The 24705-nt window shown below is 37.4% G+C and overlaps 1 protein-coding gene across 3 annotated transcripts in view; it reads left to right on the forward strand.

Annotated features, from left to right (window-relative positions):
• The window catches only part of hydin (HYDIN axonemal central pair apparatus protein), a 91552-nt gene that overhangs the window by 7091 nt on the left and 59756 nt on the right, over positions 1 to 24705 (forward strand). For all 3 annotated transcript variants that reach the window (XM_088613635.1, XM_088613638.1, XM_088613636.1), the window contains exons 5-15: positions 784 to 918; positions 3021 to 3220; positions 5100 to 5224; positions 15583 to 15784; positions 16272 to 16455; positions 17769 to 17868; positions 19460 to 19578; positions 21731 to 21954; positions 22304 to 22371; positions 22880 to 23112; positions 24133 to 24233. In XM_088613635.1, the coding sequence (XP_088469761.1) occupies positions 784 to 918; positions 3021 to 3220; positions 5100 to 5224; positions 15583 to 15784; positions 16272 to 16455; positions 17769 to 17868; positions 19460 to 19578; positions 21731 to 21954; positions 22304 to 22371; positions 22880 to 23112; positions 24133 to 24233 (1691 nt within the window). The remainder of the gene's footprint in view (positions 1 to 783; positions 919 to 3020; positions 3221 to 5099; positions 5225 to 15582; positions 15785 to 16271; positions 16456 to 17768; positions 17869 to 19459; positions 19579 to 21730; positions 21955 to 22303; positions 22372 to 22879; positions 23113 to 24132; positions 24234 to 24705) is intronic.

The following is a 24705-nucleotide window of genomic DNA, read 5'->3' on the forward strand; positions in this document are numbered from 1 at the left end:
AATCTCTGCAGATGCCCTGGGTGCCTTCAGTGGTGTAGAAAAGGAACGCGTTTCTGTGTGATGTGACAGCATGCACCACTTCCTTTATCTTTGGTGACAACTGCTGTGGGATATATTTAAAGCCCACAAAGCCTTTGTTTCCTTGGTCATAGGTTTCTTTGTAATCACTCCACCTGGCCTCTGACAATTTATTTAGTTTCTAACAAACAAACCAAATCCTGCTTGCTCTCCCTTGACAGCATTCATAAAAGTTGTCATGTTCTTTTTTCCAGTATTGATTCTCTTTCAGCCTTACTTTCACAACTTCACACTACCCATCATGATTTATTTCTTCAATAGGAGCATCGCTATTGAGTTGTAGTTGCAGATTTTCCTTATTTAAACACTCAAGCTAATTGAAGTTGATAGTTCTTCTTCAAGCGTAGCCTAGCTTTTACAAGAGGAAGCAAATCTATTTTTGCTCCTGTATAATATCCAGGGGGACTGCATCTGCTGATTGTTTGCCTGACATCACTTTGACATTGCAATATTTAACCAGAAGATAGATTCCATACTTTACTCCATACAGTTTATTATTCAGTTTACATTTTTACAAGGCTTGTGTGAATGTTTTGTTTTAATTTAACAATCATCATTGATGTTATATTTTTTTTCTTCGTTTTTGCGTTTATACATACAGTAGCAGTTTTCTTTTTTGAGATATATTTCTATATCAGAAGGCTTTGGAGTTGTTCTTTTTACCCCATGCTCTTAAACTGAGGTTTGTGTTTCTCTTTGGTTTAGATTCCCCGTTTGGTCAAGGTTGTTCAGCAGGATTCCCCATACTTCAGGATCATCAGCCCCCTGGATGTCTGCAATAAAGTTGCACCAGGCATGGCCTCCACATTCACCATCCTCTTCACACCAGAACAGAACAAGGTATTGTAGCCTATCTCAGTGGGACAGAATGAATGATTTCCTACATATGCTAGGATGTAGCCTCCCTTGTACCGTTCAGACATCACTACCACATAAGGCTCAGTTTTGTGTCAGATTATGCAACACAACGGTCTCAAAGGTTAGTGTTCATAAAATTAATCAAGGCAGAAATCAAACTCAACCCAAAACAAAACCCAGCCCAGAACTGACTGACTCATTCTCCTGGATCTGTAATCAAAAGATTTGTGTCGCATTAATGAAATCTAGTGTTGAAAAGGTTTTTTTTGAGGCATCCAGACACTCCACAGTGTTTATTTAGCACCTTGCAGAAAATCAAAATGCAACCATTTTACTGGCAACAGTTTAAGGACTGTCTGAGCTTGTACCCTTTCAAATGCTGATTTGCTCAATTAGTATGAAACAGAATCCTTTTTGTATAGATTATTCTGATGTGTTGAAAGGGCCTGAACACAATATTTAATGTAGTGGTTATCCAGAGGGAAACAGGCTTCTGAAGTAAAGTTTTTTATGGTTGTTGACATCTCAAGCTCACACAAAAAAAGTAAAAAAGTACAGGAATTAAAAAAAGTCAATTGTATGCTAGAGAGGAGGAATTCCACACAGAAATGAGTCATGATTTAATATTGCTTTCTATGCTCTGATATAAATTTGTTTATATATAAATTATATTTAACTGATTATATGATTTGTCAGAGTAATTTTATGCACCTGAATTAATTGAGGTTTGTCATAATAAAGGGGGTGAGTACTTATTTGATCAAAACATTTGAATTCTTGATTTTTCTTTGGAGTTTGACTTTTACTAACTTCTTCCTTTTGAACACTTTTAATTTAAAGTATTCACTTAAAAACATGCATACATACATTATAATTAAAACATGGGAATCAGTGGAAGGGGGTGAATATTTTTACAAGGCACTATGGATATGTTTCTGCATGTCTAAAGACCTTTTTTTAACCTAATGGGTGTACTGCCATTCATTTTGTGAAATGATTAGTCATATAGTGCTAATAAATTAGCTTGTAAAATAATTTTATAGAAAAATTATATGCTAAAATTATTTGTAGACAGTGAAATTTTAATTCTTATGCACGCAGTATTTTTCTTCAGTGTTTATCAACTTTTAATACATTATTCAGTGTTATAATACTAACAGACATTGAAGGAAAATGCTTTTAAGAAATGATGGTGTAAACCAAGGAATTCATTTGTAATGTCATTTTCGGTCTACAAGCATTTAATATGCAAAGATTTTCAAGCTTTATTTTTTCAGTAATGACAGTATAATAGAAATGAATGTCAAAGCTTGTTTCCCTGTTAATGATCTTATAAATAATAACTGCAGCAGAATTTGTTTTAATAACCAAACTCAGTATTGGACTTTCTACACCCACACCATCAGTTTTGATCATCAGATTTTCAATATCTTGTTTTCAAATCACTTGTTAATCTAGTTCAGACTCTTTGTATATATTATTAAGATCAGCGTAGTTCACTACATTTTAATCCAATGAAATGCTGGCATACAATATAAGATAATCATGAATTCAAGTCATTTGTATGAAGCAGAGCAAATTGCTTTCTCCAAGTCATCAAAAAAAATAGCTTTTGTTGGATTGTAATGAAATACAATTTCAATTTCCTCTGAGTTCCTTTTTGTTTTACTTTATTATTTATCTCCATTAATTCTTGTTTGTATTGTGGTGTTCTGTAATACGAGTGCTTGATCAATGTGGCCTGATGGGTTACCTATCATTGCAGAACAACATTTTTTTTTTCTCACTGTTCAGTCAAGAATTAACAAGCACATTTTTTGTTCGGATAATTGTTATAAAATACTTTGTGTGTGTTTTCTTTCTATGTGATATACATTTAACTCTGTGTAATGGCAATATGATTGCCCAAATCAGTATTTAATCAGTATGTATATACTGTAGTAACCTGCTGGAATCTATACTCCTGAGCAAGGTCACCAGCCAGTAGGGGGTACATTTGCTGCAGAAGACTGCACAAGGTTTTTCAAGACTATTAATGAATAAGCCAGCTCTCGCATTACTCTGATAGTCCTCTCTCCTGGCAGGATTATTCTCACAAACTGGTCTGCATCACTGAAAGAGAGAAGTTTGAGGTGCCAATACGGGCCATTGGGGCACGGGCGATCCTGGACTTCCCTGATCACCTAAACTTCTCCCTCTGCCCAGTGAAGTTCTCCTCCCAGAAAACACTGCTGGTGCGAAACATTGGGAACAACGAGGCCAGATTCCAGCTCAGCACTGAGAGGTATGGAAGAAGAAGCGTGCTCTGCCTTCAAACGCTGGAACTCCTTCAAGCGCTTTGTCACGTTACCGTCTTCACAGCATTTTGAAGAGTTTAATCTAAAAATTGATTTGCAAGCTACAATAAGTGGTTTAATTCCATATTCAGCAGGATCTGATACTGACGTGTGGTTGTACAGCATATGGTGAAACATATTAAAACATTCTAGTCTAAATGGCTTGGGATCTGTGCAGAAGACAGAGCTATCAGCAGCGATGTCTGTGGTTTGTTTTGTGTTCGGGTGAAGGGAGATCACCTGACAAGAAGCTGATTGGGGCAGGGTTCATGCTTGGACATGCACCTGCAGAGATGCATTTGTGTTTATGTAAACAAGACACTCTAGCAGTAAAACCATTTAAACCCTTGGGCTTCCTACACTGTAGTGCAGTCTTGGACCATTTTCACACCCTCTGCTTGCCGTTGCTATAAATTGTAATCTCAGCAGGGGATTTCAATTCAACACTTCAGGTACCTAAACGTAACACTTGCATGTTGCTTTAACTTAGAATTGTTTCCTTTTTTATGATTGCCTCCCCATCTTCAACATCTGAGATGACAATGTTTTTTTCTATGAGAAGGAATTCCTTTAAATGTGTATAGAATTGTACATTTTAATAGTGTATTCCAGAACATTAAAATAATTCTCATATCACGAGCATGTTTTTTATTCTGAGCTTTTTTAACATGCATTTGCTGTATTCAGTCATATCTAAAGAACATCAAAAAGTAGAATGCACAGGTTTCAGATGGATGTCTGTTTTGCAGTAATGTTACATTTTTTTATAATGTTTTACCAACTGATTAGATCGTTTAGATAAAGTGCCAATCCAAACCTTATGAACTATTTAACCTTTAACTGAAGAAGATTTAATTTAAATGATTTCATTTTTGGCGTGTTGGGTAATGTAAGAGAAAAAAATTGTTTTTATTGTATTTTTAATGTACTTGTAATACTGTATCGCAGAATCACAATTTTAGAATAACACTGAATGGAAACTAACTGAAACCTTAATTTAAAACAATTTAAAAACAATATTGTGAGAAAATTGAAGAGAAAGAATATTATCTGAATCCCTAACAACATCAATGTATTGGATGGATCTGTATATTATCCTACACTAGGTGGTGGTAAAATATTTTGTTGATACAACAAACAAACACTTAATTTTCTATCAGTCTGAAAGACCTTTAAGCAGTTTGTCATTAACAAATTAAATCTTATAAAATGTGCCTTCTTATATTGTTTTGTATTTACGCCATGATGTATTTATGAGTGTTCAGAGGTTACTCTGTGGTTAGTTGGGCTGGTATGTGGAGATGAAAGGTCAGCAGTGGCTTGGGGGCTCTGGCTGATGGAACCCTCTTTCAGAACTACCCTGTTTTTAAAAGATTATGACGCTGAAAAGAAATTGGAGGAGACAGTCATCAGCTACAAAGGTTCTGAAATGCTTTGCAAAACCCCTGTCCCTCGCTGTTGAATTGACAGATAAATTATTTAGAAAAATATTTTTTCTATTCATGCTCCAGATAACCAGTGGTATTGAATTCTTTCAGTACATGGCTTCAGATATGAAGAAAGTGAACCACTAACAATACTGTTTACTGAATCATTTAAAATCTGTTGATAACAAATCTGAAGCATTATTTTCTGCATTATTTTCTTTATTTACAATATAAAAGACAAGCCGTAAAATGCAGCCTGTATTAATACTTGGTGTATATTGAAGGTGCGGTTTATTAAGGTTGTGTGGTGCTCTAGTTCTGTGTGTACTAATTACTAGTGAATTCTTTAACTGAGCAGAGCTGTGTTTTAATCGCTTGATCTGGCCTAATCACCTTGCAGCCCATTCTCTGTGGAGCCGCGCTTGGGAACACTGGGAATTGGAGAGAGCACGCAGTTCACCGTGAGCTTCTTTCCCAAGACGGTGGGAGATCACTCCCAGGACCTCGTATTACACTACGACACAGGTAGGTCTAAAAGCAACCGTAACTTCAGACCCACCAATGTGTTCCTGTGTAAATATACGTAGAATATGTTAGAGGCTTCAGTCTCTAACCCAAAACAGAATCTCAACCCTAGCCTTCTAACTCCAGGCTAAAACCCTAAGGCTAATCTCAAAATCACATGCCAGTGTACCATACTTCGGTTCTTGTACAGAGAGCAACCTTCCGTGAACAAATTCCATCCTATCTATTGATTAGGAACAGACAGATACAGTTTTGGTTGAAGCATGTGCGACTTTGTTTTGTCCAGAATGTTCATCTCATTGTACATAATATTATATAACTCACAGATGATATCCACCTTTCATTGTTTCAGTGTACGGGACATTAAGAAGCAGTATTTATTTTCTTGTTTTGCTTGAGTTGAATTAGTTTTTTACACTGTAAAGGACAGCATGTTCAGAATCCTCCACTTTATTGCATTATTGGTCCTCATTACCAATTACAATAGAAAGACAATACATGCAATTACATGTTAACAGGATCTGAATCTTTAAAAATATATAATAGGGCTTGACTGCACCAGTGTGCCACCACAAATGTAAAACAATCTAAAACATCAATAATACACACATTTTCTTTCATTCTGTGTTTTCTCTGTTATGTCCTGTTGCTTATGAAGTACTACAGTGCCTCTGTAGCCTGATCCTATGCTGTCTAAGCACTCTGATAATGATGTGTTGGATTAAGCTGGTTTCTTGCCAAAAAGAGCAAAACCCCACCATTGTTAAACTAACGCATAAAAGCAGTAAAATGTTTCTATATGTCAATGCCTTGTGAAACAGTTTATGTTTAGGAGAAGATTTCCAGATTCAATGTTCAGAAGTCTCCCACTACATTGCCCTTATCCAATCAATCTGAACTAATTTGACAACTGGAGTGACAATTTTAGTGTCACATCTTTTGGGAATAATAATGCCCATGAACAAGAAAAATAATCCATAAATACTGAAGCAGGAATTACCATGACTAGAGGAATTTACAATTTATATTACCGTCAGGAAATTGCATTTGTTTTAGCAGTGTTCGATTAACTGAAAGTTCATAGACTTAAAGACTGAATTGAAATGGCCTGTAATTAAAACAATTAAATTCACATAACGAATGCCTGGGATATTCTTTTTTATGTTAACAATGTTGGCCAGCTCAGTATGTAGCCCCTCAGACATACCTTATCGGGGATAATACATAGTGTGAAAAAATAATTCATTAATATAATCTGTTAATAGCTATGCCTGGGATTTACAGCATTAGCGTACTGTATGCTGTTGGAGATGTTTGAGTTATTATATTTTAGACTGCTAGCTTTAGATTCATTTCAGTCAATACTCATTATTTGTTTTACCCTTGAGAGATGTGTTAATTTGCATAATCATATACGGCTTTCAAGTATTATTTCAATACCATATTAATAGCCGAGGCTCACTATACCCAAATGGCTAACTTCATCAAGTGATGGCTCAGAATGTAGAGTAAACTCTTTGGTAATGCTCATATCTACTCTTTTTTCAGGCTTTTTCTTTTCACGTCCTCTGTGAACTGGGTGACACTTGCTAAATTAAAAAGCACGAAGGTTAAATAGTAAATAATTGCCTCAGTTTTTAAGTTGTTTTTCTGAATTTATTAAAAACAATAATTGGTCAGAATAATTGGTTCTCTTTTTATGAACCCACACTGGACAACTATATTCTGACTGGTTCTTCTGTTCATTGGTAGATTTTATCCTGTTCCCTAGAAATCATTTTTCAAAGCAAGAGGTTGAGGTTTTCAGAGGTACACAAAGGTAGACAATGGCAACAGCATCCCAGTAGCCAGGTTCTGTTCTGAAAGGAGAAGAGAAGTCCCTGCACCGACGATGAAGGAGGAAAAAGACACTTTATTTCTATTTGTTTTGTGTCAGTGTCTTTATGCTGTGTGTCATTTATGAAGCTGAATTGTGTCAGTGTAAATGCAAAGCAGCCGTGCATATACTGTATGTGTGTGTGTGTTCACAGTTTTCACTGTGGGCAAACAGCCAGTGTCATGTAGTATTATGAATTTATGGAGGTTGAAGTGATCATCTGTTGTTGTGTGAAGAAAGCGTGCATTCCTGTGTGCAACTGTGTGCAGTTCGGCCCATGTGTGGCTTTATATGAGGTTGGCACTTCAGCTGTCAGTGCTGGAGTCTCTCTCCTTCATCCTCACAAAAGGATCTGCTGTACCCTTGCGTGAAAATACAGGTCTGCTGAAAGCTGGGAGCATTAAGATTTTATTGTGTTCTTTTAAAAATCACACTTTAGTCATGTTACAGCAGTATCATTTTTAGTTTCCCCTTCTCTGATTTTTTAAGGTTAGGTGCTTCTATTATGACACACAGTTATGGTATAGTTGTTCCTAACAGTCCTAAGCCCTTTAATTTTAATTTAACATCATTATTTTTATTTTTATGAATTTGATATATAGTCTAATATAGACTAATAAGCTTCAATGCTTGTTTCTAAAGAAAGCATGTCCCATACAGTATGTTGGTGTTAGTTGTGTAATTTGTGTGCTTTCAGTTTTGAACAGTATCTTCTGACCACTTGAATTTAATAAAATGCAGTTTCAGAAGAGAAGTATTCATCGTTCATATTTTCTATCCAGATCAAGAAGGATCATAAGCTAAGAAAATATCAGGCTAGACATGGAAATCTTGGCCTGGGCTGAGAAATTCAGAAGTTCAGAAATCTGCTTTAAAAATATTATATAGATTAGTTATATAAATGTTATATATTTTTCAGTGTTCAGTGTTTTTCAGTGTTAGATATTGTATCATTTCAATAAATGTTCGTCGGGGTAATTCCTGGTTTGTCTATGAGTTCATCCAGCTCCTTATCAGTTTGTATTAAAGGTCATTAATACTGCGGCTATATCACCCTGCAACTCACAACTGGTAACCCACTGAAGCTACAGCAGGTGTGAGCCTGGCCAATACCAGAATGAGAGACCTCCTGTGAAAGCTAAGGTTGCTGCTGGAAGAGGTGTAAGTAGGAACAGTAAGGGGCGCTCACCCTGCAGTGTGTGTCCTAATGCCCCAATATAGTGATACACATTTATATCCTAACTAACCCCCTCTCGTTGGATATTTTATGAATGTATGAGAGTGGGTGCTGAAATAGTTAAGGTCTTTCATGCTAAAAGCAGTTCAGACTGTATATATATTAGGATCTATGAAAAAAGAAAGTGAAAATGGATGGTTTGGGCATTTATTGTTTTGTTGGAAAACACCTCCTGGTCCCAGTACTGCAGCTGGGGAGGTGATGAGTGAGCATCAAGGGTAGCAGGGCCTCCCGAGGCCAGGTGTGCAGGTCGCCTTCGCCCCCATGGGCCTGCCTGAAGCAGGCAAAATGGCACAAACACCATAAAAGCTGTTCCCCACTTCTGCAAACCTGTTGATTATTAGCAAGGGAGTGATGCTCTGCCAGTTGGGCTATAAGCCATAGATATTGCATCACATTGCTTTTTGAAATAATTTACAGTATGTTCTCATCAGCTTGTGCTTAGTTTGTAGACTTTCACAAAACTGCTGGTTCAGTCAGTTTTCAAGAATGACAGCTTCACGTAGACATGTACAGTAAATTATAACACAGCCTTTATCACAAACTATTTATCTGCATGATAAAGTGTAAGATATTCTCCACTGTCATGGGGAGACTTCCTGTGTATGTTGTACTTATTACTCTACTGTATATAATGTAGTGTAAAGGAAACACTCATTCTGGCGTTGCTTTATACTGTATGTGGAAGAGATTTATGTTATTTTACCTGAAGGTGAAAAAAGTGAATCTGTCTACAATTCGAAGGAGATAGGAGAGAATGGGAAGGAGATTTTTAAAGCTGTTGGAATTGCAGTAAAATTATTTCAAAGCCTAGCCAGTGCAATTTTGAAATGTACCCATACATTTGCATTAATTTTAATAATTTCCCTATGCTTTCTTTAGACAGCGCCTGTGCCTTTACATCACCTGTCTGCTTAGCCTTGTTTAAATACTCTATGCCCACATTGCGGCACAAAGGAAAATGGGGAATGTTTTGACAGGTAGCAGATAAAGTTGCTCAATCTCGTGCGGTTTTCCTTTCATTTGGCTTTTTCTTTCTTCAACACAGTGTGTTCGCAGACTCAATAATCAGCCAAGAAAACAAGAAAAAACACCCATTTAATGTGAGGTACAAAAAAAAAACAAAAATCTTCTATCAGGCTTGCCATTTTGAAATATTTGCAGATAGACTCTACAACACGTCTGTATGCGGAGCTTTCATGAATAGAGGAGAGGAACAACAGCTCTGAAAGTGTTCCACAGAAATGTGACAGGCACTTGCTGGATACTTTCTGAAATTTGGCTTTCAGAATATTGAACTCAGTACTGACCTCTTGATGTTTAGCAGTAGACATTATGCGTGTTTAAAGTGTTATCTGGCACCTGCATTTTCAGGAACATCATATGAAGCAAGAATGAATAATTTCATTCATAACTCAATGACTCTCATTGTCCTTGTTGAAAATTACAGCTAGAATTGTTATATATCTTTTAACTTTGACAATGCTTTTCCACAGCATCAATCCCATGAGTAATATACTGTAAATTAATAATCCTAATAATTTCTGGTATTCGTGTAGCACTTTTCATCCAAAAGCATCTCAAAATATTTAAGAGGTGTCCTACTTCATCCAACAGTGAAGTACAGCTGTGAGAACCTCAATTCAATATCTCAGCCAAATGAAGATTGCACTTCAAATTCCACTGTTTCCTTGTATGCCAAAACAGGCGCACTGGAGCGGAAGTTCTGGTAAGAAGAACACCACCTACTGATCCAACAACACCACTTTACAGAAGCAATTGGTTTGTCCTAGAGGTCCCACCCAGTCTAAACAATGCCAGCCTTGCTCAGATTCTCCGATCCAACAAGATCTAGCTGCAAGATGTTTAATGCCGTTGAGCTACATGTGCATCAGGAAATTTGTATGTGTCATGTATGATGTTAATACCCTCAGACACCATTATAGAACAGTAAAGAAAGATCTGTAATGTTTCATATCTTGCATTCATATAGTAGCTCCAGAATCAGTTTAATACCTCTAGTGAATGTTCAGTAAGGATGATTTAACACTGCTTGTTTTAAGAAAAGGATGTTAAATTATAGACTCGGGCCTTTTGAGTTTCATGATTTTTTACAGTTTTTACACAGTGAAATTAACTTATATAATCAGTCTTCTGTGTCACAATTATTGTAGCTTAAGACTCTTTGTTAAGTACCGTTGTGCAGTGGTCAGGAAGGATTTTATTTCCTTCAATCAGCTGAGCTGCCTTTCACAGCTGCAAGACAAGGCCTGGATCAATTAAGAGAAAAATGAGATAGGTCTTAAACTGAACCTCTATTGATTTGGCAACAGTTCATTAAATATCACTTTCCTGATTTGTATTGCTGCCACTTTGCATGCACACCTTAAATTGAACAGCTTGACCTCGGCCTGTAAGGAAATTCAATGTTAAAATGATTTCACTCTTGCTCTCTTGGATAGCAACACTGAACATATATAGCTGGAAGGGATGTGCTTATTTTAAGTATATATTGACCTGATCAGAGAACACATTGATTTGATTAGGGGACTTGTCATGTTCATAAGAAAAAAGAATTTCCCCAACACAAGAGTGAGTCCCAGTGTTTTCACATTTTACATAATAAGTGTATTTTGTTTGATTGACCTCGGTGCTGTTTTGCACTGGTTTTATGAATCATAGTTCTAGAGGCTAGTTGAATTTCATTTTTCATGAAACTAAAACTAGTGTACATGTCTTTCGTTTACCCATTAAGAAAAATAGTCTTAATTATCCACAGTTCTGTATATCAGGCACCTTTAGTTTAGTCATCAACATCTTGGTTGTTTGTATTTGTAGTAGCTTAGTTTTGGAGAAATATAGAAAATATTATCTTTTCTTTATGCCTTTATACATTCATACTGAGTAATACAGTTTATATTTTAAATATTTGAAACATTTGCTTTTTCATGTTCGCCTTTTGTTTTGTCAGTGAAATCCCTTGGCTATGCTAAATGATATTGAAGTGTTCTGAGTTGCTAAGCTCTTCAAAACTCTAACCAATGTTACCTATATCTCAATTTTCTCATTAAGCATTTGCAATTTGCAGTAGCAGTTGCCTGCTATTTCATATTATCAAGCTCAGCTCTTTGGTATATAGAAAAATGTAAATGTGCTGGTCTGTAGTGGCATCTTGTGTCTGTGTTCTCACATGGGCAAGAGCAGAATAACATAACTGATGCCATCACTGATATGCAATTAGACTGGACTGGTTACTGATCAGAAGAATGTGAACAGTAGGACCTCTTTGTGGAGAAGAGTTGTTTTCATTAACCTTTTTAAAACAAATTCACCAGTCATGGTTTCAAGCACTGATCACCAAATGACAGGGTCATAGACAATCAAAGCATGGTAACTCCGAGCTGACATTCACAATTGCAGCAGATCATTTCTGTTTTAACTGGGCAAGGCTGTATGCGCCTATCTCACAGGGTTATTGTGCAGTCTGTGAGAGGGTGTCAGGTTTATTCAGGCGGATTAAGCACCTCCTGTGCTTGTTATCTCAGGATTAAGTTTCCCACAAGACAAGTTCAATGACTTGTTCTTTTTCTTTATTGTCTTTCGCTCTGTGCACAAAGGTGTTTCTATTAAAGAAAGGCCTCAGCCATTTCACTGGGCCTGTGCTCCATCTTCTGTGAAGACTGAAGCTGTACAGCTTTTTAAAGGCATTTTTAAAAGCATTCTGTCATTTAATACCATAACACATACACCTAGTTATTTTACTGAGCACATATACCTGGTTATACAGTTTTCCACTTAATACTAAAAAGATTTGCGAAAATATTAAAATAAGAGCAATATGCTGAAGTTTTAAGGACACAGTTACAGTTTTTCTTCAGACAGGACATATTTGGAAAGAGGACTTTTCACGTGTGATGTACACATTATTTGTACTATTTGCTTGCTTTACTTAGGACCAGTTACAAATGTGAAGAGGCTAGTTGTCCCATCTAGTCCATTTGTTATAATGTACCAAGTCTAGCCTGTTTGGTAAACATGATTTGTACTTATCAATAGCAACTCACCAAAACCAAAAGGTTTTAAGGGTTTGGACTGGTCTGCACTTTTTATATTGTTCATTCCTCTTCTTTTCAATGCGCAGATTAGTAAAAGGGCAAAGACAGAGTGTCTTACTCAATGGCAAGTTGTCAAAGACGCAATTCTGTTTGATTTCTCCGACTGCATTTTCGCCACATTAACATTCTCCCTATGACAGAAATTATCATTCCAGAACAATCCCTTGTGCTGGGCACACAGCCATTCTGATTTCTAAAGGCTGATAAAATCTTCATTTATATTGGATTTGGAGCCTGCCTGAGATGGTGAAGACTTTTGTTGAGTAGGAAAGAGTATTTACTTCTTCTTTTTTCCCCTTTTTTTCGGCTGATGTTTTTAATGCCTCCCAAAGACAGTAATATCGATCAGTATATATTGAGATTTAGCTCAATGCCCCTTCACTCCAGAGCTTTTGTAGGCTCAGGGAAGATTAGATTAAATAAAAAACATTAGATGTGTGTGTTTCATAAAATTCTATATGTAGGAGAGTACTGTATATGAAATCTGTATTTTCAAAGGGATCAAATTTGTTTAAATATGATTTATTTCTACCCAGATAATATTATTTGTACCCAGCAAATATGATTTTTTTCTGCTTCCCAATAGACTGTATCCACATTACAACATTATCCACTCTCTGTAATGGTGAAAGACAATTAATATTTTTATAAGTAAAGATAAACAATATTTATTTGAACCCTTTCAAGTGTCTGAGTTTAGCAAACATTTCTTTTAGAATATTGAAACGATTAGATTTATTTATAATTCTTCTTAACGTTTCAAGGTGCATTTTTCCCCAAAGAGAGTGTCATAAAAACCTCTATAATGCATTGCAGTTCTGAACCTTATTCCTGTTTACTGTGGATGTGATTTTTTAAAATATTATCAATAAGAATGGAACCTCTGCACCAGCATTATTTAAATCATTACAATGCCCCCGCAAAAATGTCAGGTTCTTTCTGAGAGGGAAACACTAATGATGAATTGAATTTTATTTTTAAAAAGCCAACCATGTCGATAATGTAGCTTGCAATAGGTGACAATTTCTTAAGCTGGATTGTGCACTGAGATGGCAGGTGAGAAGTAGATAGATTACACTTTAAAGAACCGCCAGAAGAATGTGGATAGAGCTCTGGCTCCAGGTGCCTTCACTGTTTAAAATACAGTAATAACCTTTAGAGCCTATATGCAATTCAGTGCTTAAAATGAGCTGCAGTCGTTGTTTATGTGAGTGCACAGATTTGCCTAGGGAATGTGGCTTCTCTGCACAGCCTCCCCTGTCCTTAGAGATGATGCTTTTAATTTGTTTGTCAATCTGTTGTGGGGTTGTCAGCTGTGTACTCAGTCCTATTTTTCCTGAATGCAAATTTCACTTTTATTTGGGGTATACAAATAAAATACTAAAACCTACAGGATATACAGTATACAGTATCATTCTGTGATTTGATAAGGATCAATCATAGGGGAATATGTATATTAGTCATTATAACGTGTAGTTATAATGTAATTTGAGATATTTTATGTGGAAATGTATTTGTACTCCCTCAAAAATGTAAAAACCTCATGTGCTCTGCCTGTGTCTGTCACAGTTTTTGCTTGCTCAAAGAATACCAACAGGTTAGTAAAGCAATACTTTATTTTTCTAAATCCAAGTAGACTGTCCCCTGGGATTCTGTTTCTATGTACTGTAGGCAATCCTCTAGATGTTAGACATATCAACCTAGAATTACTTCTTTTTTGTTGCCCTTTTTATTGATGGGCACTACATGAACTATTCAGTCCATGGGCAATGAATACCCCTGTCTTCTGTGACCAGTGGATGAGGTACATCAATGGTTTCTAAATCATATCTCTTGTTTTCAAGCACAATGGGTAAGACACTATCAGCCCGCGAGATTTATTAATGTTATGTGCTTCTGGTAAGTGAAACACTTCTGCCTCTTCATTGCTGATGTTTCATTTAACAAAGAACGTTCTCCTTCTGTTGTCCGAGGCATGCTGTTGACCCCTTCCTTGTGAAATACTCATTTAGTACATTGGCTGTTTCCCTTTCGTTGTCTAGACATTTCTCATTATTGTCCCGAAATACATTTGACTTACTTTATGGCCCTTTTGTTGTTGCAGTACTGAAAGAACCTGTTATCATTTATTTTACCCTCCATTGCAATAGTCCCTTCCATCTCTCTCCTGGCTCGTCTAATATTCTTTTTCACCTGTGCCTGCAATTCATTGTGCTCGTTTTCTTTAACTGTACTTTCTTTCCCCTCTTGGTTGTCCTAACTGAATTGTTGAGCCACATGGGATACTGCTTGTTTAGTTTTTTTTATTTTTTCTGTCTTGGGTTAAATCTGTTCTGTTCTTCTAGCAGAACATCTTTAAACATTTTGCCACCTATTTCATATCTATCCTGTCCCATTTTTCTCCTGATCTCTGTCTCATTAATATCTGCTATTCTGAAGTTCTAAAATTTTGATTTGGACTCTCTGCAAAGTTTCAAAGTGGACTTCGAAGCACACCGTATTAGGATCACATTTTCATTCCTCTATCAAAAACATTAAAATAATTAACACCTAAAGTTTAGTATACTGTATATTGCTATCATTATAAAGATAATTAATCTTAATCAGGTTACAGGCGTGTTTGTTATGCATATGAAGCAATAATCCCATTGCTTACTGCTGTAATTAAGCAATGTTGCTGTATATACAGGATACCAGTTTATTATTGTCTTAACAGTATTGTTTCTGCCAGGTGTTTCTACAGCACAGATGCTTTTTATCCTTGGAGACAATGAGTGTACCAGGGTGGGGTCTGGTTAGTAGAGAGATGCCTCAACTATGCTACAGAAGAAAAAAATAAAACTGTGTCCTTTGAATAAAAACAAAGAAGTAAACAAAATGCATTTTGAATTTACAAATTTTTGCATTGTATTTTCTTTTGCTTTTAGCATTTTGAAACCTTGTGGTGCATGATGCAATTTTTCAGACCTAAAGAGCATTATTATCACTGGTATACAACAGCACAGGCTATGTGAACAGGTTACTTACCCAACAGCACCATCTTGGTGACTGTGCCTGGCACTGCATCTCTTGCGATGTCTTTCCTCCTCCTGCCTAATAGATCCAGTTTGGTTTCTTCTTTCACTTTTAGGGGAGGATATATACATCAGCTTGTATGGAGCAGCCACAGACATTAATGTACGCCTGGACAAAAACTCAGTCATTGTCGAAAAAACATACATCACTATGGCCAACCAGCGCTCCATTGCCCTAATCAATAGGAGTGACATCGTTGTCCACTTCCAGTGGAAAACCTTTGCCACAGAGGAAGAAGAGGATCAGCAGAAGCTCAGGTGTGTTACAGTGTTCATAGCATCAGAGGCACAAATGGGCCAGGCAGGGGTCAGACAAGTTTCACTGTAGTGCAAGCTCCTGATGTTCTATGTGCCTTTGATCTGCCCCAGGTACGGGGTGGCAACTGCACCCTCACTAATCCCTTTCCTGTGCCATCTTCTGTAACATCAGGAGAGCTGTTGTTTTTTGATAAGTAGATTGGCCCAGCCATCTCACTTAAGTCTTTATCCTGTCTGCTCAGTGGGACACAGTGGCTCAGTTTAAGAGAGACCATGCTTTTTTCCCAGAGAAACGTCTGTAAGGAACAGCAGCATATGTTGTTGCCCGAAGGCATACATCAGTTGCAGGTTGTGGCTATGCTATAACCCACTTCCAGTCTAGCGTTTAGCCAGCTGCTTCTTTGGTGAAGCTGGACACTTAATGTTCTTGTTTGTCCCAGCAATCCATGGCAGGTTTCAACATATTTGGTTCCTTCCCGGGTTCCAGGTTCCGCTTGGATCTGCAGCGGGAAGAGGAGGAAGAGACCGATAGTTTCCTGGCTGAGTGCGACGCCGACCCCACCATCCGGGACAGGCTCTCCATCCTCTCCCGCACCTTCCTCAACCGGCGGAGGAGGCTGCAGGAGGACAGGCTGACTTTTTCCGATGACTTCATTGCCGTTGACCCGCTGGTGGGTAGCCGTGGCCCTGCACCTTGGGGATACTGAACTCATCTGTGCCACTGACACGGAAGATTTCATTCCAGCTGCATACAAAAAACATTTTGACTTAATTTGAGCAAATACCGATCGTGTTCTTCGTGTCATGTGACATTTCTTGTTATGATTATTCAGCTCGCGCCATTCTCTGTTGTTGCTGTTTAACATCTCAACTGTCCTGTTCTTTTATGAGCCCACTCTCGGGAAGGTAACAGTGACTGATGAGATTTAGCAGTTTGTGCTGTAGCTCCGTAAATCACACATAGTACAGTGGTCCTTTCCACTTGATGAAATACCACCTGCCCTTCTAAAACAAATGGGAAATGCTGTCTAGCCATATTCTGTCATCCAGAAATAACACACTTCTCAGCCCTGTACGACCTGTTCTTGAGCAGGCGTTTCCTTCATCATCATAACAATGACGTTCAATATTTTTATATGATCAATTAATGTGGTAAAGTGCAGTGAATTGTACTTCTTTTATCGCATTGTGATTTGTGAAAGTTTCCTTTTTTATTAGATGTTTTCTTGCTGAAGTAGGTTTTAAGACATGGCTCTTTTTTAATTTAACGGAAAGTCTTGCTGTTGCTCCATGGCCTTTAGAGGATAAGAAGTTTGCTGAGTCACTGGCTTCTGTGAGGTGTTATCCTGATTTTCATTCTTTTATTCTGACCATTGAGCAGAAAGAAATTCAGATACAGTTTTCATTACTGATCTGCAAAGTGCTAAGCGTTTGTTTCAGTCACAGGTGTAAAACCAGTTTCACTCCTAACATATGCAGCATTTTTAGCATTCCTTTACTACAGCCCAGGCTCATTCCTGTAGGTTTGTCCTTTGTGATTTTGTGGTACATGCAATTTGTCACTTCTCAGAATAAACACTAAGTAAAGTAAAGCCAAGAGTCTTACATAATTCCTTCTTGTACCCTTAAAAGACCCACCCTGCAGCATTGGAAAGCACTGTCAGCATCTTAAGACTAAGCACCTTTCTGCATTCCGTGCAAACTCCTGCTTCCAATGTTAAATTTTTAGGAGTTTTATTTAAGTACTAAGCACGGATTTTTCTGATTAATTTTCCAGTCAAGCTTGAAGTAAATCATTTTTCTGATCCTCATTACAAAACGCAACACATCTACTCCTCTCTAAATTTGAACATTTTATATCCTGTGTACCTCATGGTCATTCATGCACAAAAGATGTTCAGTAGCATTCAGCTGGATGAACTTAAAACTGCTATAGGTTTGAAGCTGAGCTTTCCTTTCTTTGATTGTTGTCTTGTGTTCGCAGGAAGGTGACATCTGGCCAAATTCCACTGCTGAAGTGAATATTATTTTTAAACCAAAAGAGGCAAAGATTTACCAACAAACTGTGTACTGTGACATTACAGGTAAGAAGTGTAAACCAGGAGTCCCATTCAGTATCTTTTACTTACCATCATTTCTTATCAGCCCTACCCCACCATTATTCTAAATGGGGAAAAATGTCTGGAAAACATTTGTGATTGTGATACGCCCAGGAGTTTAGAGGGCTGATTCATTTGCTGTTGTCATCGTGTACCCTCCAAAACTGGGCGACTGGTTAAATTAACAAGTTGAGCAGGGTCATCTTTGAGAAGCTGGTTGCTGGGAGGAAAGCCTTGTGCATCACTTCACTTCCTCATATAGAAGAAGCTGGACGTTAATTGGCCACACTATGTGCAAAATATATTTTTACCTGTAACCCAATTTCAAGGTTTATTAAATATTTACACAGGCATATTATTTTTTAATTGGAACATGATCTTGGCCCTGCAGCTTTATGACAATGAACATTTCAGCCTGAAGAGGTCAAAGCTCCTGCTTTCTTCCTCCCCTGTCATCGATAATAAATAAGTAATTGAGCAGTTTAATTTGAATTTTTCTCAACCTGGCTACCTAGAATCCTTGGGATGCATTCTTAAGGTTTCATGGATATCCAGATCACCTTTGTTCTGCACCAGCATGACAGCTAATTAGTCAAGGTTATTGTGATATTATTAATCCAAGGAAACTCTGTACCCTGGCTGTAATCCAAATTAATTTTCTTCCACCTTCATGGAATATTCAGTAGACTTGTATTCTTCCTTTAGTAGATCTTGCAATGGTATACATCATACAGCCTTCTGTCCCTTGTATCTATCATGCAATATTCAGATGTGCGTTGAGATTTTTGTGAGTAGATGATTTAAGACTTTAAACCACACACACCTGTTAGTGGAGAAAAAAATCCTCTATTGGTCACCATGTAACGTCTGTCTTGTTTCTCTGTAGTCTGGACTAGAACACATACTGTAAAGTACGAGCCCCACTTTTCCTAACAAGGCTTGTTCCTTAAAGCTACCACTCATTTTGTTTCAGAAAAGGAAGATCTAACTTCATTTTGTTAACACCCATATTTCAAAAGCTGTATAATTATAATGGAGATAAAACTTTTTGATACACTTTTAAAAGGAACATCTGCTGGTTTAAGGTCAGAAAGGCCTCTTTTTAGACACATGGATTTCCAATTAAGTGCTTTTATATTTCAGTGGAATCCAGGCAACCCACCTACTCAGTGTGCTTCTGTGCCTACCGATCTACCTGCATTTTCACATCTCATTGCTGAAGTCTTGAATTAATCTTCCTTTCTTTTAATTTGTTTTGTCTCTTCTAGCTCTGTAGTTCCATCCCTGCACTAAGTGGAACTTCATTTGCAGTATAATCAACTTAAAAACAGACTCTTCCCCAGCTGTGTTCACTATCAGAAGAGTTACATAAAAATATTCTTATGTTTTAATATTTTTCTAAATATGGGTAGTGGTGTTAAGAAATACCAAGGGGTTTTTGAGATCAGTTGATGAGCTCTTGCTGTCAAGCAGTTACAGAGGACACAGAAAAGACAATGTTGGCAAGACATGTTCACCTCAGATTTGAAATGCAGCCCAGTGCAGGAAGACTGATCAAGCTCTCTGTTTCCCTCAGGTCGGGAATCTCGTCTGCCTCTGAGGATTAAAGGAGAAGGCATTGGACCTAAACTGCAGTTCAGCTTTGACCAGCTGGACATGGGAAACATATTTGTAGCTTCAAAACACAGCTATGAGGTACAGGCAGAAATAAAAATATGACTCACATGATGGAACATTAGCTGAGAATAAAATCCAGTGTTCCACAAAGGCACTTAAAACTTAAATAATTTAACTTGATTGATCCAAGTGAAAAAATTATAATTTTGTATTGGTTTTGCTTCACTGTCTCAATACTCACGAAAATGTGAATGAAACATAACTGTTTCTTGTGCCTTTAAAATCGTAATGGTAGTTGCATTCTGCATGACCTGCATTTGAGAACGTTGAAGAGAAAAAAAGAGAATGGAAATAAAGTTTGTAATGTTTTTTCTTTTCTATTACCTTTATATAGAACATGAATTTGTCAGAATAGTGGCTTAATTATTCACAGAAGCTCTAGCAGGTTTAAGAGCGGTGTCTTGTTTGTGTTTAAATTGTTGTGGTTGATTCTTAATAGAAAGTAACGAGTATCCACAGAATTTGGGATCACCTTGACTGTAGCATCTGTGAATTTTGTAGATCAAACTGAGCTGATAGGAATGCTGTGGGCCATGCCAGACTTTAATTACCATCATGCCTCGGGCACTGAAGTATGAATTCCTCAATATGTAGGTTGGTTACTTAAGGTTCAAGTGATAATGGCTTCAGCAGAAAAGATTCTCTTGGCCGGTGAAATTATCCATTTTTGTTCTGTGCTATTTTTTTACTACATTATCCACGTTCCCATGAGAATGAGTTTGTATCCTATATAAGGAGAAATACAAGGTGTATTTCAATAATATAGACCAGTTTGCACAGTGTTGTGCATTGGACCCTTTTATGAGGATCAAATCTTTACATAGTAAACTTATCATCTAGTTCTGATTACAATTTTAAAATAAATTCATAAACTACGATCACAAGTTTTAAAGACATTGAACATAGCCTGCCATAGTTTGAGTACATTCACTCAGGAATGGTGGGACTTCAAAACAAAGCAAATGTGTTCTACTTTAGAGCTGAATATTAGTGAAAAGTGTTTTGTTTTCCTGCAAAAAATGTCCCCCTGAGTCAATGATTTCAGATCCATATTGTACAAAGACATGTAGATTTAATCTAGATGTGAATTTATTTAAAAATACCTATTCAACAAAATCTCCCTAGTTTATTATGAATCATAATAAAATAATAATAATCATGATTTCATTTATTTTTCACAGAAAAATAGCAGGTAATCTGTGGAACTGAATCTACATATTCTACATATTTATGCTTTCTTTTTTTATCTTGTGTTAAACTAAATATGATGAATGATCTGGCTGATGGTTTTGTTGTACTGTACTCTAACTTGGGAGAAAGGATACAATTAAATAATAGCATCTAACCAGAAAATACAATTGTATCCTTTTGATACATCAGCTGTAAATGTTATACATGAGATCTTAAGAGTTGTAACAGATATGATTTTTCTAAATTGACTGAAGAAATCTATAGCTAATGAGTAAGATGATTTAAGTGCTTGTTCATAGTTCCCAAAGGCTCATAGTTTTCTGCCTTTGTATTGCTCCACCTTTAATCGGAAATGTTCATTCATTGCACAGCATATCAACATCTGTGGTGTGCCAGAGACGTAATCACACAAAACCTGTTCTCTTTTTATATATATCCGTAAGATATATCTATTTTATATGTAAGATAATATAAGAAATACAATAGATGTACTGTGAGACATTTTGTTCTGTTTTCAAAAACAGAATGAGTGTTCACATTCATCATTTTCTTCAACACATATGCTGTGGCTTGGGAAAAGTAGGCGTCAGCAGGAGATAAAATTGGGACTCAATGTTAGAGGTTATTGCTTAACCTCTAAGTCTGAACTGCCCATACAACTGAGTTAGCTGTTAAGTAAAAGGTTTACATAAAGGTCTGGGTTCCTCTCTCAGTAAGTAGGGTTGAGTTTCCACAGTCACTGTTGTCCAATTTAGGAGGTCAGGAAAAGGGCTTGACTGTGCTTCTTGGAGTGAAATTTCATTTAATGTTGGCTGGGATTCAAGCAAGCTTGTCCCCAGTGGTTGGCACTACCATTACAGGAAGAGTGCAAATTCCGATTTCAAGATAATTCAAGATAGCCTCAATAGAACGTGTTGGTGGAGCAGACTTTACAAATATACGTCCTCCTAAATGCATTAAGCCTCTTCTTCTCCATCAGGTGCTGCTGACTAACCAGGGTCGTATTGATGCCACGTTCAGCCTTGTGCCCCCCAGCTCTGCCTTGGGTGCCTGCTTCTCTTTTAGCCCCAGTGAGGGCACAGTACCACCTGGAGGCTGTCAGGCTATGGAGGTGACTTTCTCCTCCAGCATCCTGGGAGCCTTCTATGAAGAGTTCTTCTTCTCCATCGAAGGAAATCCACAGGGCATCGCCATCATCTTCAGGTATTTGAGCCACTTCCTTAAAGAGCTTTATTCTGGATAAATTAATATAATATGTTTTGCCCAATGTGATAAATGCTTCTGTTGAAGCTATGAAGAAGGAGGAAAGAGCAAAGCTGTGAATTCTTTGTGTATGTTGAAACTTTCTTCATGATAAAGATTTAGAACTGAGCTCAGGAGTTAGTCCCTGTCCTGTCCACCATGGATGGGTAATGGTTTCTTTTCTCATTCACTGTAAAGTACACCGTAACTGACTACCTTCATGTCTACCTTGGTGCATTACAGCTTAAATTTACAAGTGTATGATTGTGGAATTTGCCGAATTAATAGGTCCTCAACATATATTTCACAGGGGCTGTGTGATGGGACCCACATTTCATTTCAGTGTGCCAGAGCTAAACTTTGGAGATGTGTCCTTTGGTGAGTCCATACATTACCAACATGGAGAAAAGTTAGTACCTTAGAATCCTTTGTGGGTTCTAATGGTGCATTGAATGCAGATGTTAAATCAGCATCTAAATTATTTTATTTATATTACTTTATTGTATCTTTATACAAGGGAGTTTTTATTTGTTTTATTTCATTGGGGTGAATGAATATCAAAGTTTAACTGCTTCTGTCAGTTTCTTTGAGCCAACATTAACTTCATACAACAATAGAACACAATGGTGCACACTACAGAGGGGAATGTGAACTATACTGCACTTAATGTTGCTAAACCTTCATTTGACATTAAACTCAGAGTGGGCTTATTCAGTGCACTGTGAGGAGAAATTAGTCCAGGTTATGCAGTCTTTCCACCCATTTTCAATGTCTCTGTTTTGCAAGTACTGTGAGTTGGGCTAGTGAGGGTAATTTAATCTGTGATGGGAATTAGTAATTGGCCAAAGATTTGAATACTTGCTTCATCCTTTTTTCACTTTTAAAGGATTTCCTCATACTCTGACCTGCTGCCTGAACAACACCTCTCTGGTGCCAATGACCTTTACTCTGCGTGTTCCTGGAGATGGAAGTAGGGAGGCCAGCATGACCAGTGCCAGTCAGGTCTCAGACATGAACAGGACGACCTGGACCAATTTCAGCCAGGCGGACCGGCCCAGAGAGTTCACTGTGACCCCCAGCAACGGGACTGTCCGTGCCCAGGGACTGACTGACATTCAGGTGCAAAGATCTGCCGAAGCTGACTCTCACATCCAGTATGAAGAGCTTTAAAGCTTTTAAGACTCCTTGGAAACTAAAGAATTTGTCCAAAAGTCTATTTGCATAAAGAGTATGTGTTTAGGCATTTGTGTAAGTTCTGCTACTCCATGTGCTTTTTGTTTTGGTTGTTGTTACTGTTACAGTAGTTTTGGAATGGAAGTGGCATTAAAAGAATGGAGACACTTTCCAGGACAGGTTTGCATACAGCAAGCAGAGATGTAAGGGTGCACTAATGTTTAATCTTGAAACAGGGACAGCATCACCCTCTGCAGTTGAAAAAGTTAATTTATTATTGATCAGCGTCTGAAGTTGCCAAAAGCCTTTTGTTTTCTGCTTTTATCTTCTGTTCTAAAATAAATGACACCTAGACTTATGAAACCTTTAATCCTCATTACGTATTAATGAGCACTTGGAATATGATATCCATCACTCTTTAACTGACAGCTTCATAAGACACAGCATGTCACAGAAGCCCGCTGCTTCATTAGATATTTCTCCGCCCCTCAACTGCTGTCTGTAAATATCCTACTCTGTTCACTTAAATGACAGCCAAATGTCACTGCTGAACTTTAATTTGCTCTTTCACATTACCTGAATATATATTAGGAGCTGAGTAAATAGTGTGCTACTGTGGATAGGAAATAAATCTGTAGAGTTGCCCAGAGGTTCTTGTAGGAATAACAAGTAGGTAAATGGAGTAGTCCTTACATGGTGCACATTGAGTTTACAGTGACAAGGGTCTTAACTTCCAGTAAATAGCTTTTATCTATTTGATATACTGCATCAATGGCTCCCTTCCCCCATTTTTTCAGCTTCAGAAGAATAGAAAGTATAACTTTGAACAGTGCTCTACTTTATCGCCTATCCCTTGTCCGTCCCCTGTCTGCTTCACCTTTCTTATAGGAATCATTATTAGAGCTTGAACCCCCCAAGCCCACTGAGTGCAGCAGTGACAGTGCTGTGTGGCTGTTGTCTCTGCAGGTGACCCTGTGCTCGAACACAGTGCAGTGCTATGAGCTGGCTCTGGTGGTGGATGTGCAGGGTGTTGGGGAGGAGGTCCTGGCTCTGCCAATCATTGCAAGGTAAGAGGACCGGCTTTGAATTATGCTCTCAGTAGGGGATGGCTGTGAATGGAATGTAGCAATGTTCTTTATCTTAAGTGAATTAAGACACAAAAGGAATATTATTGTCATATAATATATAGATTATGTTACTGTACTGACACCTGAAGAAGGCTCTTTGGCCGAAACGTTGTTTTCTTTCTTCTCTTTTCAGCATGGAATAAACCTATTACTTGTTCCTTTGTAGATTATGTTAAGATTTTATTATAATTCTACTGTTGTTTTCAACACATTTCAGTCTTCAAATTGTACAAAGAAGCGCACAGATATCAGTACAGTGTGTTGAGGGAATAAGATGTATTTCCCTTCACACTCTAATGGTGAAGAAACATACAGTATGTGGCAGGCTGCTATCCTTTGAGGGTTGTGTAATGTAGAGTAAACCCATAACAGAGATTTTAACAGAGTACAATAAATTCCAACTACAGAACAA

The sequence above is a fragment of the Lepisosteus platostomus genome, chromosome 20 (genome assembly GCF_059453375.1).
Source record: "Lepisosteus platostomus isolate fLepPlt1 chromosome 20, fLepPlt1.hap1, whole genome shotgun sequence".
Lineage (NCBI taxonomy): Eukaryota > Metazoa > Chordata > Actinopteri > Semionotiformes > Lepisosteidae > Lepisosteus > Lepisosteus platostomus.